General features: G+C 48.1%; 2 protein-coding genes across 3 annotated transcripts; both read right to left on the bottom strand.

The window, feature by feature from the left end:
* On the bottom strand, nt 2,122-3,410 carry LOC8058247 (probable long-chain-alcohol O-fatty-acyltransferase 5). The gene has a single exon (XM_002456015.2). The coding sequence runs from the start codon at nt 3,408-3,410 to the stop codon at nt 2,364-2,366; it is 1,047 nt and encodes a 348-aa protein (XP_002456060.1). The 3' UTR covers nt 2,122-2,363.
* On the bottom strand, nt 5,324-11,282 carry LOC8058246 (GDSL esterase/lipase At1g31550). Of its 2 annotated transcripts, XM_021455665.1 has the most exons (4): nt 11,169-11,282; nt 10,599-11,081; nt 8,598-9,263; nt 5,324-5,866 (listed from the first exon to the last, which is right to left on the bottom strand). In XM_021455665.1, the coding sequence occupies exons 2-4, from the start codon at nt 10,894-10,896 to the stop codon at nt 5,655-5,657; spliced, it is 1,176 nt and encodes a 391-aa protein (XP_021311340.1). In that variant the 5' UTR covers nt 10,897-11,081; nt 11,169-11,282; the 3' UTR covers nt 5,324-5,654. The 2 variants fall into 2 exon arrangements, with proteins under 2 accessions (XP_021311340.1, XP_002456059.1); XM_002456014.2 differs by having other exon boundaries at nt 10,599-11,218.

Here is an 11,540-nt window from a genome sequence, read left to right as displayed (position 1 = left end):
AGATAAAATCTGCCATGATGACAAAAAATATCCACATCAAGGCAGCAATTGCAGACACTGACGGCAGCATGCCCTGCCGCCAACTGACTGGAGGATCAAGCATCTGTCATACAACTTCATCAACTCAACAATGAAAACTCGCCAAAACCAAACTGCTCATAAATTAGCACAACAAGAATTTCCACTGACTTCTGAACTTACAGACTCTACCCATTCTTCATGTTGTTGAAATAAAACTGATCTTGTTGTAAAAAACAAAGGTTTACATATAGATTATGACCCAATCAGAAACTATGAGATGAGAACACAACCTTGAACATACCCAATCAGTCAATGCTCACATTTCAGGGGTGCACGAATACAAACCACGAAGATTCCTATCGAAACCAATCTTAGCAGTTGATAGCAGGTGAACTGGAGACATGCTATAGGCTTTGGTCAGGCATTGGTGCTCAGTTCATGGTGCTCAGTTCATACTAAATCCATGACTGTTTCCAGAAAAAAGTCTGAACCTCTTCAATTGTCGCGTCTCGCCCCACCAGTTGACGAACACCATGGCGCCGAAGCGGATGCCGAAGTAGCCCGCCAGAGCTCCCCCTGACGAATTCCGACCTGCGGGTCCCGCGTGTGGAGGATGCTGCGTCGGGGCACGGCCGGCCGCCTCCTGCCGTCGGTGGCGCGGTGGGGTGAGGGGCGGCGCCTCCCCCGGCCGGTGTCGCAGCAGGGTGCGGCGGACCTCCAACCGCGGGTGTCGCGGCGGCTCACGGCCAGCCGCCTCCTGCCGCCGGGGGTGTGCGCAGGGTGAGGGCCGGCACCTCCCACGGCCGAGGCGGGGCGCGGACCTCCTCCAGCCGCCGGTGTCTCGGCCGGCCGCCTCCTGTCGCCGGAGCCTGTGGCACGGCGTGGCGGGCTGAGGACCGGCGCGTCCTGCCGCGGGAGTCGCGGCGGGGCGCGGCCAGCCGCCTCCTGACGCCGGTGGCGCGGTGGGGTGAGGGGCGGCGCCTCCGCCGGCCGGTGTCGTGGCGGGGCGCGGCGAACCTCCTCCAGTCGACGGTGTCGTAGCGGGCCGCGGCCGGCCGCCTCCTGCCGCCGGTGGCACAGCCGGTTGAGGGCCAGCGCCTCTCTCAGCTGGTGGCATGGCGTCTTCAATGAGTTCGGCAGCGGCGCTGCAGTCGACGCTGGCGGAATGCGCGGCCAGTGGAATGCGTCCGATTCGGCATCTAGGAGTAGAGATTTTTTCTTTTTTTTCTGCCAACGCCGTCGGACGGCGTCTGGGAAGCCACGGGATGGGCTTGGACGGGCTGGACCGGGGCTTGGCTTGGACGGGCTGAACCCAAGCGAGACCCAAATGCAAAATAATGAAACAATTAATTCCTAAAATTATGTGTTTTGAGATTCGTGCAAAATTTTAAAAAAGGGAGTACCGGAGCAGTTGCCGTGAAACATTTGCTTTTGATTCTTTTCCTCAAATATCTGATTCTTGGCAACCCCTATATCTTCTCTCTTATAGTAGATACTAACAACCAGTGCAAGCACCACAAATGAACCTAAAAAAATGTACACTAACCGTTAGAAAAACAAGATATAAAGGTTATTAATGCGTATGGCTTGTTTCTACAACCATGTGAGCGCAAAACACAGAGTTACAATTTAAAATATATGAGAGCTCAAAGGTATAGATGGAAAAGGATTGGATTTAGATGAACATGAGTGAAGTTTTAAAGAATGGAATCACATTCATTAATTATAACAGAAAGGGTTGGATATGTATTAGGTTAACATGATATATTGTGTAGGATGATAGGCGCGGTACATTCTGTGAGAGATGAAATTGATTGCAAAGGAGACTAGGATATGAGCTAGCTCAACTTCTTTGTCTCTTCAATCTTGTTTTTCATATTATTTGATAAAAAGATCTCATGTAGTAATATATTATACATATACAAGTGCTCATCCGCGAGTTGATGCTCTGCAGTGTATCAACCATGCATAAATTGGTGAACTTCTTCAATGGAAACGATCACGACAATCCACCACATTGGGACATCAAGCCTTTTACACAGTGCTTCATCAATAATACTTCAAGCAACAATGCAAGAATTTTCAAGATACACAGGGAGCTTAATACAACAGCACATGTCCTAGCCACTGAGGCCTTCAACTTCACAAATAGGGCTAGTTAACTTTGATTTCCTACCTTCATGTACCAATCCAGCACATGCAAATAGCTGCCCCTTTGTTATCAGCTTTGAACTTTGTAACCGTTGAATTCTTCACCATCATTGAGGTATCCTGCCACTAATAAAATTTGCTTCTCATTAAAAAAAAAACACATAAATCGGCCATACCCCGCCTACCTGCCTCTAGCTTGAAGGCACCCTAAACGGACGGAGTAGATACTTCCTGGCACCCCAAATCAGTTCCACCACCGCCATGGTTTCCTCCTTCAAGCGCACGTCTGTGCCGGCTCTCACAAATGGCCCGAAGAACATCTCCGATACGGTGACCACCATGAAGGCCGTGACAACGAGGTACGCCACCGCTCTGGGCGGCCGCCACAGGCCAGCCGCCCTGGCCCATCGCTCGGCGATCTGGAACGCGGCGTGGAACATGAAGAAGAGCAGCATCTCACCTCTGGGCTGCTGCAGCGTCAGGTACCAGTACAGGAGTTCGTGGAGCAGGCCCGACATCAGGAACGCGGCCAGCACGCCGGCGTCCCGTCCCCACCTAGCGCGCACGGGCTCGTACGCCGACTCCCGGAGGAGGTCGACGGCCATCAGGTTCCACTGCCGGCCCCAGAAGCCGTTCAGCGACGCGACGGCGAGCGGCGCGTTGAACTGCCTCTCAAGGCTCGCGCCGCCCATGAGCGCCGCGGAGACGAGCATGACGCAGGAGAAGACGAGGTCCAGCGTGAGGAAGATCTGGACGCAGTAGAGATAGTGGAGCGCGTAGAGCGGGAGCCACCCCGTGTAGGGGTACGCCATGGCGAGGCAGCTGAGGAGCAAGGCGCTGCGGGCGCACGGCCTCAAGAACTCGGCGCCGGGAGGATGCTGCTGGCTCTGCTGCCTGAGACGGCAGACCTTGATGGGGAGGCCGGCGCAGAGGACGAACGGCAGGAGCGGGAGGCGTGGGTGGAGTGGGCCGAGGTCGAGCGCGAGGAGGACGAGCTTGTTGACGGCGAGCCAGGTGTGGAAGAAGGAGGAGAAGAGGCGCAGGTGGAGGGAGCTGAACATCCAGGGCATGTACACGAGCACTGGGAACGTCGGGAAGAGCGCGGCCAGGCGCGGGATGCCCGGGCGAAGGCGGCGAGCGGCGAACCGTGCGTACACCGCGCACGCCGGGGCGAGCAGCGTCGCCCACGCGAGAGCGCTCAGCTCCGACTCCATCGTGGGCAGGGCGAGGGCCGGCATGGCTGGCGCACACGATCAGTCGATCACGTCCTTGAATGCGCTATGAACGCACGTATATATATACGTGCGGTGCGGGTATGGCTGGCTGACTGCTGAGGCACAGATTTAGCAGCGCGGGCTACGGGGTCATGTGGATCGTCGCGGCTGGGTGATGCAGGCTCTAGCCGATAATGGTTCGAGTGAATCGTGCACCACCTGAATTTAGGAGCGCATAATGGCTCACGAAAATGTCATGATCACAACCAAGATGCACACAACATGGCTGTGGTGTCCAGCTGCTAATAGGCAGCAAGCACGGCCTTCTCATGTATCATGTGGAGTATAAAGTACGTCTTTGGAGTGAACGATTATTGTTGTTGGACTGCCTGCCCTTTTTGCCTCAGCTTGTTGGTTTACACTGAATTTGATTGTACCTAACACCAGTGACCCTTTAATTTGATGTCCTAGTGTGCTTCAAATATAGTTGGCATGCAGCCCATGGCCCGTCGGCCCGGTCCGTGGCCCAACACGACTCGGCGGCTGCCGGGCGCGAGCCAGCACGGCCTGAGGCACCAGGCCATGCCTGGGCCGCCACTATGGCCCGTGGCACGGCTCAGGCACGGCCCGACGGTCCGGTGGTTAATGGCCCAGTACAAAATATAGTCTGCTAATTTTTTTAAAAAAATGTAGGACTGTTGGTCCATCCAGCCATCCTGAATGGCCTGGTAAGAAATACAACCTGCTAATTTAAAAAAAAAGAAATGTAGGCTTGTTAGCCTGTTGTTGGCCCATCCAACCATCCTGGCACGCTGGCACGACGTGCTTTTGGACCGGCCCGACGGCCCACGGGTCGTGCCTTGGGCCAATGGCCAGGCACGAAGCACGGCGGCCCGTGGAGGCACGACGCCGTGTCAAGCCGGCACAGGCCAACGTGCCGCAGCCCGCAGGGCCGGGCCGGCACAGCCCGATGGCCATCTATAGCTTCAAAGATCAGCTATTCAGCTCCCTTTCTTCATAGAGATTATCATCACAATATACTAGGTCATTTGGACATGATTTAATGTTAATATTTTTCGGCAACCTTCAACATTCTGTACAATGCTGTAAGGTTGTCTTCAAGCAAGAGTTTCCTCTAGTTATTCTACGAGCAAAAGCAAGTTATCATCCCCGCATAGATTTATCGCTAGATGGTTTTATGGAATTTTTTTTTTTTTATTTTCTTTGTGATCTTTTTTGTTTCTTCAGCTTTGTATTTGAGTACTTTCCCTTTTTAATAAATTTCTGGTCGGCATATAAAAAAGATCACAAAGAAAATAAAAAAAATGATATTTCTAGTGGGTGGGCATGATCATAAGTTCATAACAATATTGTTTGTACAAACTCAATTGCATTGTCACTTCAATGCTTCATGTGTATACTGTTGACATGGCTAGCTCCTGAATGGTTGTTGTTGTTGTTGTTTACACAAACCCAATTGCATTGTCACTTCAATGTCTCATGCATGTATATACTGACATTGCAAGGAACATATCAGGTTGGAGGGAATTGTGAGGATACGCCAACACCTGAATTCAGGAGCATGCAATGGCTCATAGGTCATAAAAATGTCGTGATCGCAACCAAGAACCATGCAGCATGGTCGTGTTGTCTTGCTCCTAACAAACATCAAGAATGATCTTCTCATGAATAAAATATGCATTTGCAGTGAATGGTTTTTTTTTTGAATAAACAGGAGGGGCCAACGAGCCCCTACTGGAAAATTTATTAAAAGTAACCTAGAAGGTTACTAAACCAGAGTGCAGAGAAACACAAAAGAGAAAACAAGAAAAAACGTAAAAAAAACACAGCACCGGGTACAGAGCGCAAGAGGAGACATAGAGAGATTAAGAGACAAAAAAGGAGAGAGAAAATCATAAAAATTACACAAGCTGCTCTAGCCGTGAATGGTTCTTGTTGCAATGATGTTTCGGAGGAAGGGGTGCAGGACCATAACAATAATGTTTTTATAAACCCAATCATCACTTCATTGCGTTCTCATAAAAAAAAAATCACTTCAATGCTTCGTGTGTATGCTATTGAAATATGTCAACCTCACCTGTATTCTGAAACAAAGCTATTGTACCGTCCTTAAAAATTCACAAGTGTGTAATTCAGATGTTACCACTCTATAAAAGCTGACAATTATATATGAATCTTCTAAGCATCATCAGAGGACGACGACCATCCAAGCAGATCAGGCTGCTGATTGTCTGATTGCTGCTCTCATCATGTGGTGGGAGGGCAAGTCTCGGCGAGAGGAACAGGGGACGCGTACGGCCCGTGCAGCACCCCGTCGGCGATCACCTTGTACACCGCCTGCGTCGGGTGCGTCCCGTCCCAGGACCCGAACGTGGACGGGTCCTTGCAGACGGAGCACCCCGGCATGCCACACGGCACGGTCTGGTTCCCGCAGCAAGTCCGCAGAGCGTTTGTGAACCCTGCAAGTAGTCAACCACAATATTGGTCGAGCTCAGCTATTGGTCGATCAGTGTGGAAATTAATTTTGCTGGGATTTCAACTGATTTTTTTTTTCAACTGATGAGTCGTCGTGACCTATGGAGTTACAAATACGGACCTTAGAAGAAACCTAAGCCACCAGTCCGGAATTCTTCGGGTCCGAACATTCGGACCCGAGCACTCGTCCGACGTTTCCCGCGCTGGGCAATGAGATGTTTCCCGCCCTCCGCCCGACGTGAAGTTTCCCGCTAGGCTTCGGCCTGCTAGGCTTCGGCCTTCCAGGTTCCAGGTACGTAACTAAAAGTAAGTTTCTCTTCCCTTTTTTTTCTTTTCTTTTTGTGCTTCATTTATTTTTTTTTGTTTTTCTTTTCTTTTTGTGCTTAATTTTTTTTGTTTTATGTGTTTTTATTATTCTTTCCATTTTTTAAATTGTTTATCTATATTTTTTTCTTTTTCTTTTTATTTTCTTTCCTTTCTTTTTTCTTATTATTTTTCTTTCCTTGCTTCAATTTATTTTTTGTTTCATGTGACTTTTTTTTTATGTTTTCGTATTTCTTTTTTTTGTTTACTTCATTTAATTTTGTTTTATGTTTATTCTTTTTTCTCTCTTTTTTTTTCTTTTCTCTTTTTACTTAATGTTTTCTATAGTTTTTTCTTTTCATTTATTTTATATTTTCATGCTTCACTATTTTTTTGTTTTATGTTTTTTTATTACTCTTTTAACTTTTTATATTTTATGTTTCTTTTATTTTTTTATTTTCTTATTATTTTGATGCTCGCATGTTGTGCATGTAATGTTCTTTGTTTCTTTACTAATAATTATATTTTCTTTCATTTATGTCTTTTATTTATTATTTTTATGATGTTATTTTTTTGGTGTTTTATGTAGTTGACATGTGATTTTTATGTTTTTTTATGTTCATATGTTATACATGTGATTTTGTTTATATTCACGTGGTATACATATAATATAATGTATTTTGTAATATTTACATAATATATATGTCATGTTCTCATAGCATAAAAGAGATGTTCTATGGTGTTTTTTTTATGCTCACATTCACATAGTAAACATATAATACTTTGGTATGTATTTATTGATGTTCACGTAGTATATATGTGATGTTCTATATTGTTTTTAGTAATGTTCTATGATATATCTAGTGATGTTCACTTAATATACATTTTATTTTCTATGATGTATTTAATAATGTTCACATAATATATGCGATGTTCTATATTGTATTTAGTAATGTTCTATGATATACTTAGTGATGTTCACTTACTACACATATGTTGTTATATGATGTATTTTATTGGTGTTCACATAATATATATGTGATGTTCTATAACACATTAAATGATGTTCTATTATGTATTTAGTTGTATCTATGGTTTATTTAATGTTGTTCGTGTAGTATATATGTTCTATTGTATTTTCTATGTTTGCACAATGTATGATGTTCTATAATATATTTAGTGATTTTTTATGGTGTATTTACTGTTGTTCACTTAGTATATGTGATATTATATAGTCTATTTTAGGACGTTTAAAAAGTATATGTGTTATATTCATTTTTATTTTTCTTTATTATGTTTTCTCTTATGCTTTACTCTAAATTTTATTGTTATTTATTTATGTTATCTGTCTATATTTATTTTTATATTATATTATCATCAATCTAAACTAGAATATTATTATTCTAAACTGAGAACATTTTTTTATTGAAGACGGAACATTGTTTCTATAAACCTAGAACATCATCTCTGCTCAAGAATGTTCTATCTTCATAAGATAAATGTTCGTTAATAAAATATTATCTAAATATATTCATGTGGGATCTTATTTTGAAGGATTTATTGTAACAAAACCGTTGGTGTAATCGGAATTTAATTTGAATGATTAGTATAAAAGTTATAGCTTTTTTAAATCCGTTTAAAACTATTTGCATGCACCAGTTTAGATGACGTGGGATGAGATGAGTGTGAGTCAAAATCTGTCGTGTGCTACTCTTGGTCTGTAGGTGCTAGGCGGGAAAATCTATTGATAAATATCTGAAAACAATTTGGCGGGAGTCTGCCGGACAGACGGACTCCGTCCGAACGGCCGGACCCGACGAGCCCCCGCCACCAGTCAGTTATTTCCATATATCCTGGGCTGACACTTTGGATAATGCTAGCCAAGGTAAGATCTGTACCAGGCCCAAAAACCATAGGCAGTGCACAGCTGGTCGCGACGGGCCATTTGTTGCACGTGAACCCATGATGGCCTTGGCGTTTGTTGGCTCATGCGGCTGGTGGCCACACGACCACAACTGGTGCCGGGCCCGGGCCATGTTCGCGCATAGCCTTTTTTAGCCATAACTGCCCATCTCCCTATCACCCTGACTGACACCTTATGGAAGGAAGACCAAGACGTACTCGCTGTGCTTTGTCGCCGGCCCGACCGTGCTTCCATTGCAATTGCAAAGGGGCCTACTTGCCGCGCGATCCGACAAGAGCTGCCTCGCTGTTTGGTGCGGCGTCGCCGTCGCCGTCGCAACGGGCAGCAAACAGAGCCCCAACCTCAAGGGCAGCAAACAGAGCTCGCCGCCGCACGGCCTATCTATGCCTATGGTGGGCGGGCAGCACACGTACAACGGCGGCGGCGCAGTTCTACATTACACATGAATTAATGGTTATGTACTACGGGCGTCACGTTCACGTACGTACCTAGCTTCCCGGGGGCTTGGAAGATGCTCATGGTGGCCTCGTACCAGTCGGCGTAGACGATGGTGACGTCCGGGTGCAGGCGGCGGAGCTTGTCGAGGCGGGCGGTGAGCACCCGGTTGTGGTACTGGGCGAAGCGGTTGAACCAGGCGAGGCATCCCGTGGCCGGGTCGTAGTCCCACCACCCGCCGTTGGCGCGGAACCGCTGCAGGTACAGCGGCGTGCAGCCGAAGGGCAGGTTCCCGGGCACCACGAAGGCGCGCGCCCCCAGCGCGATGAGCTCCTCCATGGCGCCCGCCAGCTTGTCCACCACGGCCGGCACGAACCGGCGCACCTCGTCCCGCGGCACGCCCCGGGAGAAGGCGAAGTTGTAGTCGTTGCCGCCGATCTCGCCCAGCGCCACCAGCGCGCCGCTCAGCAGCGCGGCGGCGGCGCTGCCGTTCTGCTGCGCCGCTGGGGACGCCGCCTGCACGAGCTCGCGGAGGTGGGTCCTGAACCACAGCATCTGCGTGTCCAGCGAGAAAGGCCTGATGTCCATGCCGTTGCCCGCGAAGAAGGAGCCGTTGTTGGCGGTGGCCGAGATGATGGCGAAGTTGGCGCCGCTCTGGAAGTCCCCCGGCGCCGTGCCCGCCTGGATCGCCGTCACCTTCGCCAGCCCCAACTCTTCCGCTGCATTCGAACCCAAGCAAATGCTTTTACTGTCTGTATATGCATGGCGTACGTGGAGACGATCATGCGTGCATGGCTTGCTTTACAAGATACAAATTTTGCTTTCAGTGACTACTAGGTGCTTCAAAATGCGCGTCGCACGAACTCTTAGAAAGGAGCAGCAATTATAAAGGCAGCTAGGTAAACTGTAGCCTTCACCTGGTGCTGGTGCTGCTGCCAATTTTGGGAATGTCTAGGAAAGCATGGGCCAATGATTTGCATTGCATATTTGCATGTTGCAAACCTGCAACGCATTGCACCTTTCAAGTCTGTGATGGGTTATCATCGTCTTGCAAGTTGCAGCCAAGTTCTTCTTCTTCTTCCTCCTGTGGGGGAAGACGTGTACCTGGCTTCTTGCTAGTCTCTTTAGGCGACGAGGGGACTACCTCTGAATTCGATCATTGATTCATTGTGCATAGATCGACGCTCATAAACACGCACAGTTTAGGGACCATGGATGCCACTAATCCCAATTTAAAGTGCGCAGCTGTACTATCTACTCACGCAAGCGCACACAAGTTACGACTCTTGTACCTGGACAGGACAGGACTCGCTCGCGCAAGCTTAATTTAGGTGCAACAAGCGTCCACACACTCTCTTCACAAAAGCAAACTGAACTGGCACTCAGACAAAACCATGTCGTTCTGGGGTTCTAATTCATAAATATTAGATGGAGAATCAAATCAAGAACAAGCTAATCATTGAACTTTCTATCTACTTTTCCCGTTACCAATACACAGCCACACTGCGCACAACCAGTCTGTACTATGTACTGCATGTTGTATGTAGTAGCTAGTAAGTTGTAACAGAGTTTTGCAGTGCTTAAACGCGAGGACCGTTAGCATTGGACGCCAAGACAGTCTTTTCCACAGAAGAATGCTACTTTAACCGCCTGAGTGTGAGTTGCCGACTAAATTCACAAACCACTTCAATCATGAATTACTAATAATAAAGGGCGAAAGAACAGTGCAATGGAGTTTACTTGTATGGGGGTCGAGCAGTTTTGCCCATTTGGCCTTGTTTTTGTTCATTTGAGCGCACCAGCAATGAGTTCAGGCATCCATTCTATTTCTTTCATTAGAAAGTAGAAACCCATGCACATTGAGGCAATTCGTAAAGGTCACCCATCATTTTGCTTTACTGAAGAATAACAGGATGGCAATTTTGGGGTCGACGATACTGACGTCTCTTTTGAAACAGAGAATGGATGGTTCAGGCAGAGAAACCAACGTATAAGAACTAGGAGCAAAAAAAGAGACTCAATCAAGAGTCAAACGAAGTCAGCAGCTTGCTCACCGATGAAGTCGATGACGAGGCGTCCGTCGCTGGCGCGGCCAGTAGGTTTGCCGAAGAACGTCCTCCCGTACGGCGGCGCGCCGTAGGGGCTGTGGCTGGTGGCCGTCAGGTGGACGTAGTTTCCTGTGTCTGTCAGCGAGTCGCCGAAGCTGAAGATGCGCGTGTAGCAACCCGCCAGCACCGGTGAGCCGCTGCTTCCGATGACAGCCAGGAGCAAAAGAGACCACCACGCCGCCAGCGTCGCCGGCGACAAGGAGCAATGTTCCCCCGGTAGCCGCAGCAGGCTCATGAGGGTCATGGTGAGGACTGAGGAGGCACTTGCTAGCTAGTGAGTAGTGTCAAGTGTCTGAAGCAAAGCAAGCAGCAGAAGCAGAGAGAGAGAGAGAGAGCAAGCTGATGGATATATATGGCGACCTCCACACACCATAAATTGGGGGCATGGATGGATGCCAGGTAGTCCTCCAAGGATTCCAAGGACACAATCTAACCAACAAGGTAGCGGAAAACTCAGCACTGTCCCTGCCTCTGTGCCGTACATAAAAAAAGAGCGATGTCTGTGAATCACACTACCTGAACTTCCTTCTGAACATTCCTGACTTCCTGTGCATCGCACAGTCATCTCCTCTTCGTTTTTACCAGCACGATGTCCATGACCATGAGGCAACAGAACGTATCATGCGGCGCCGAGAGCGTCCACCCATGTCGCTCGCATGAAAAGACCGCATGAGTTGTGCGTACATGGAGCCGCTGGGCCCTGAAAGAACAGCATTGGAAAACTGGCCAGAAGAGCATGAATGCGTGACGCGGATCTGCTGTCCATGAGATTGGTAGCCCATGGACTCTAGCACTTTTCCTCGCCTCTCTATCTTGTTTCTGTCCGCGCAAAGAGGTTACACTAACACCGATCGATGTGTGTGCGAGTGGGTGCTAATGAAATCGGCA

Source organism: Sorghum bicolor, chromosome 3 (assembly GCF_000003195.3).
Source record: "Sorghum bicolor cultivar BTx623 chromosome 3, Sorghum_bicolor_NCBIv3, whole genome shotgun sequence".
Lineage (NCBI taxonomy): Eukaryota > Viridiplantae > Streptophyta > Magnoliopsida > Poales > Poaceae > Sorghum > Sorghum bicolor.
Note: the sequence above shows the minus strand (reverse complement) of the source record. Positions and strands in the feature narration are given on the sequence as shown.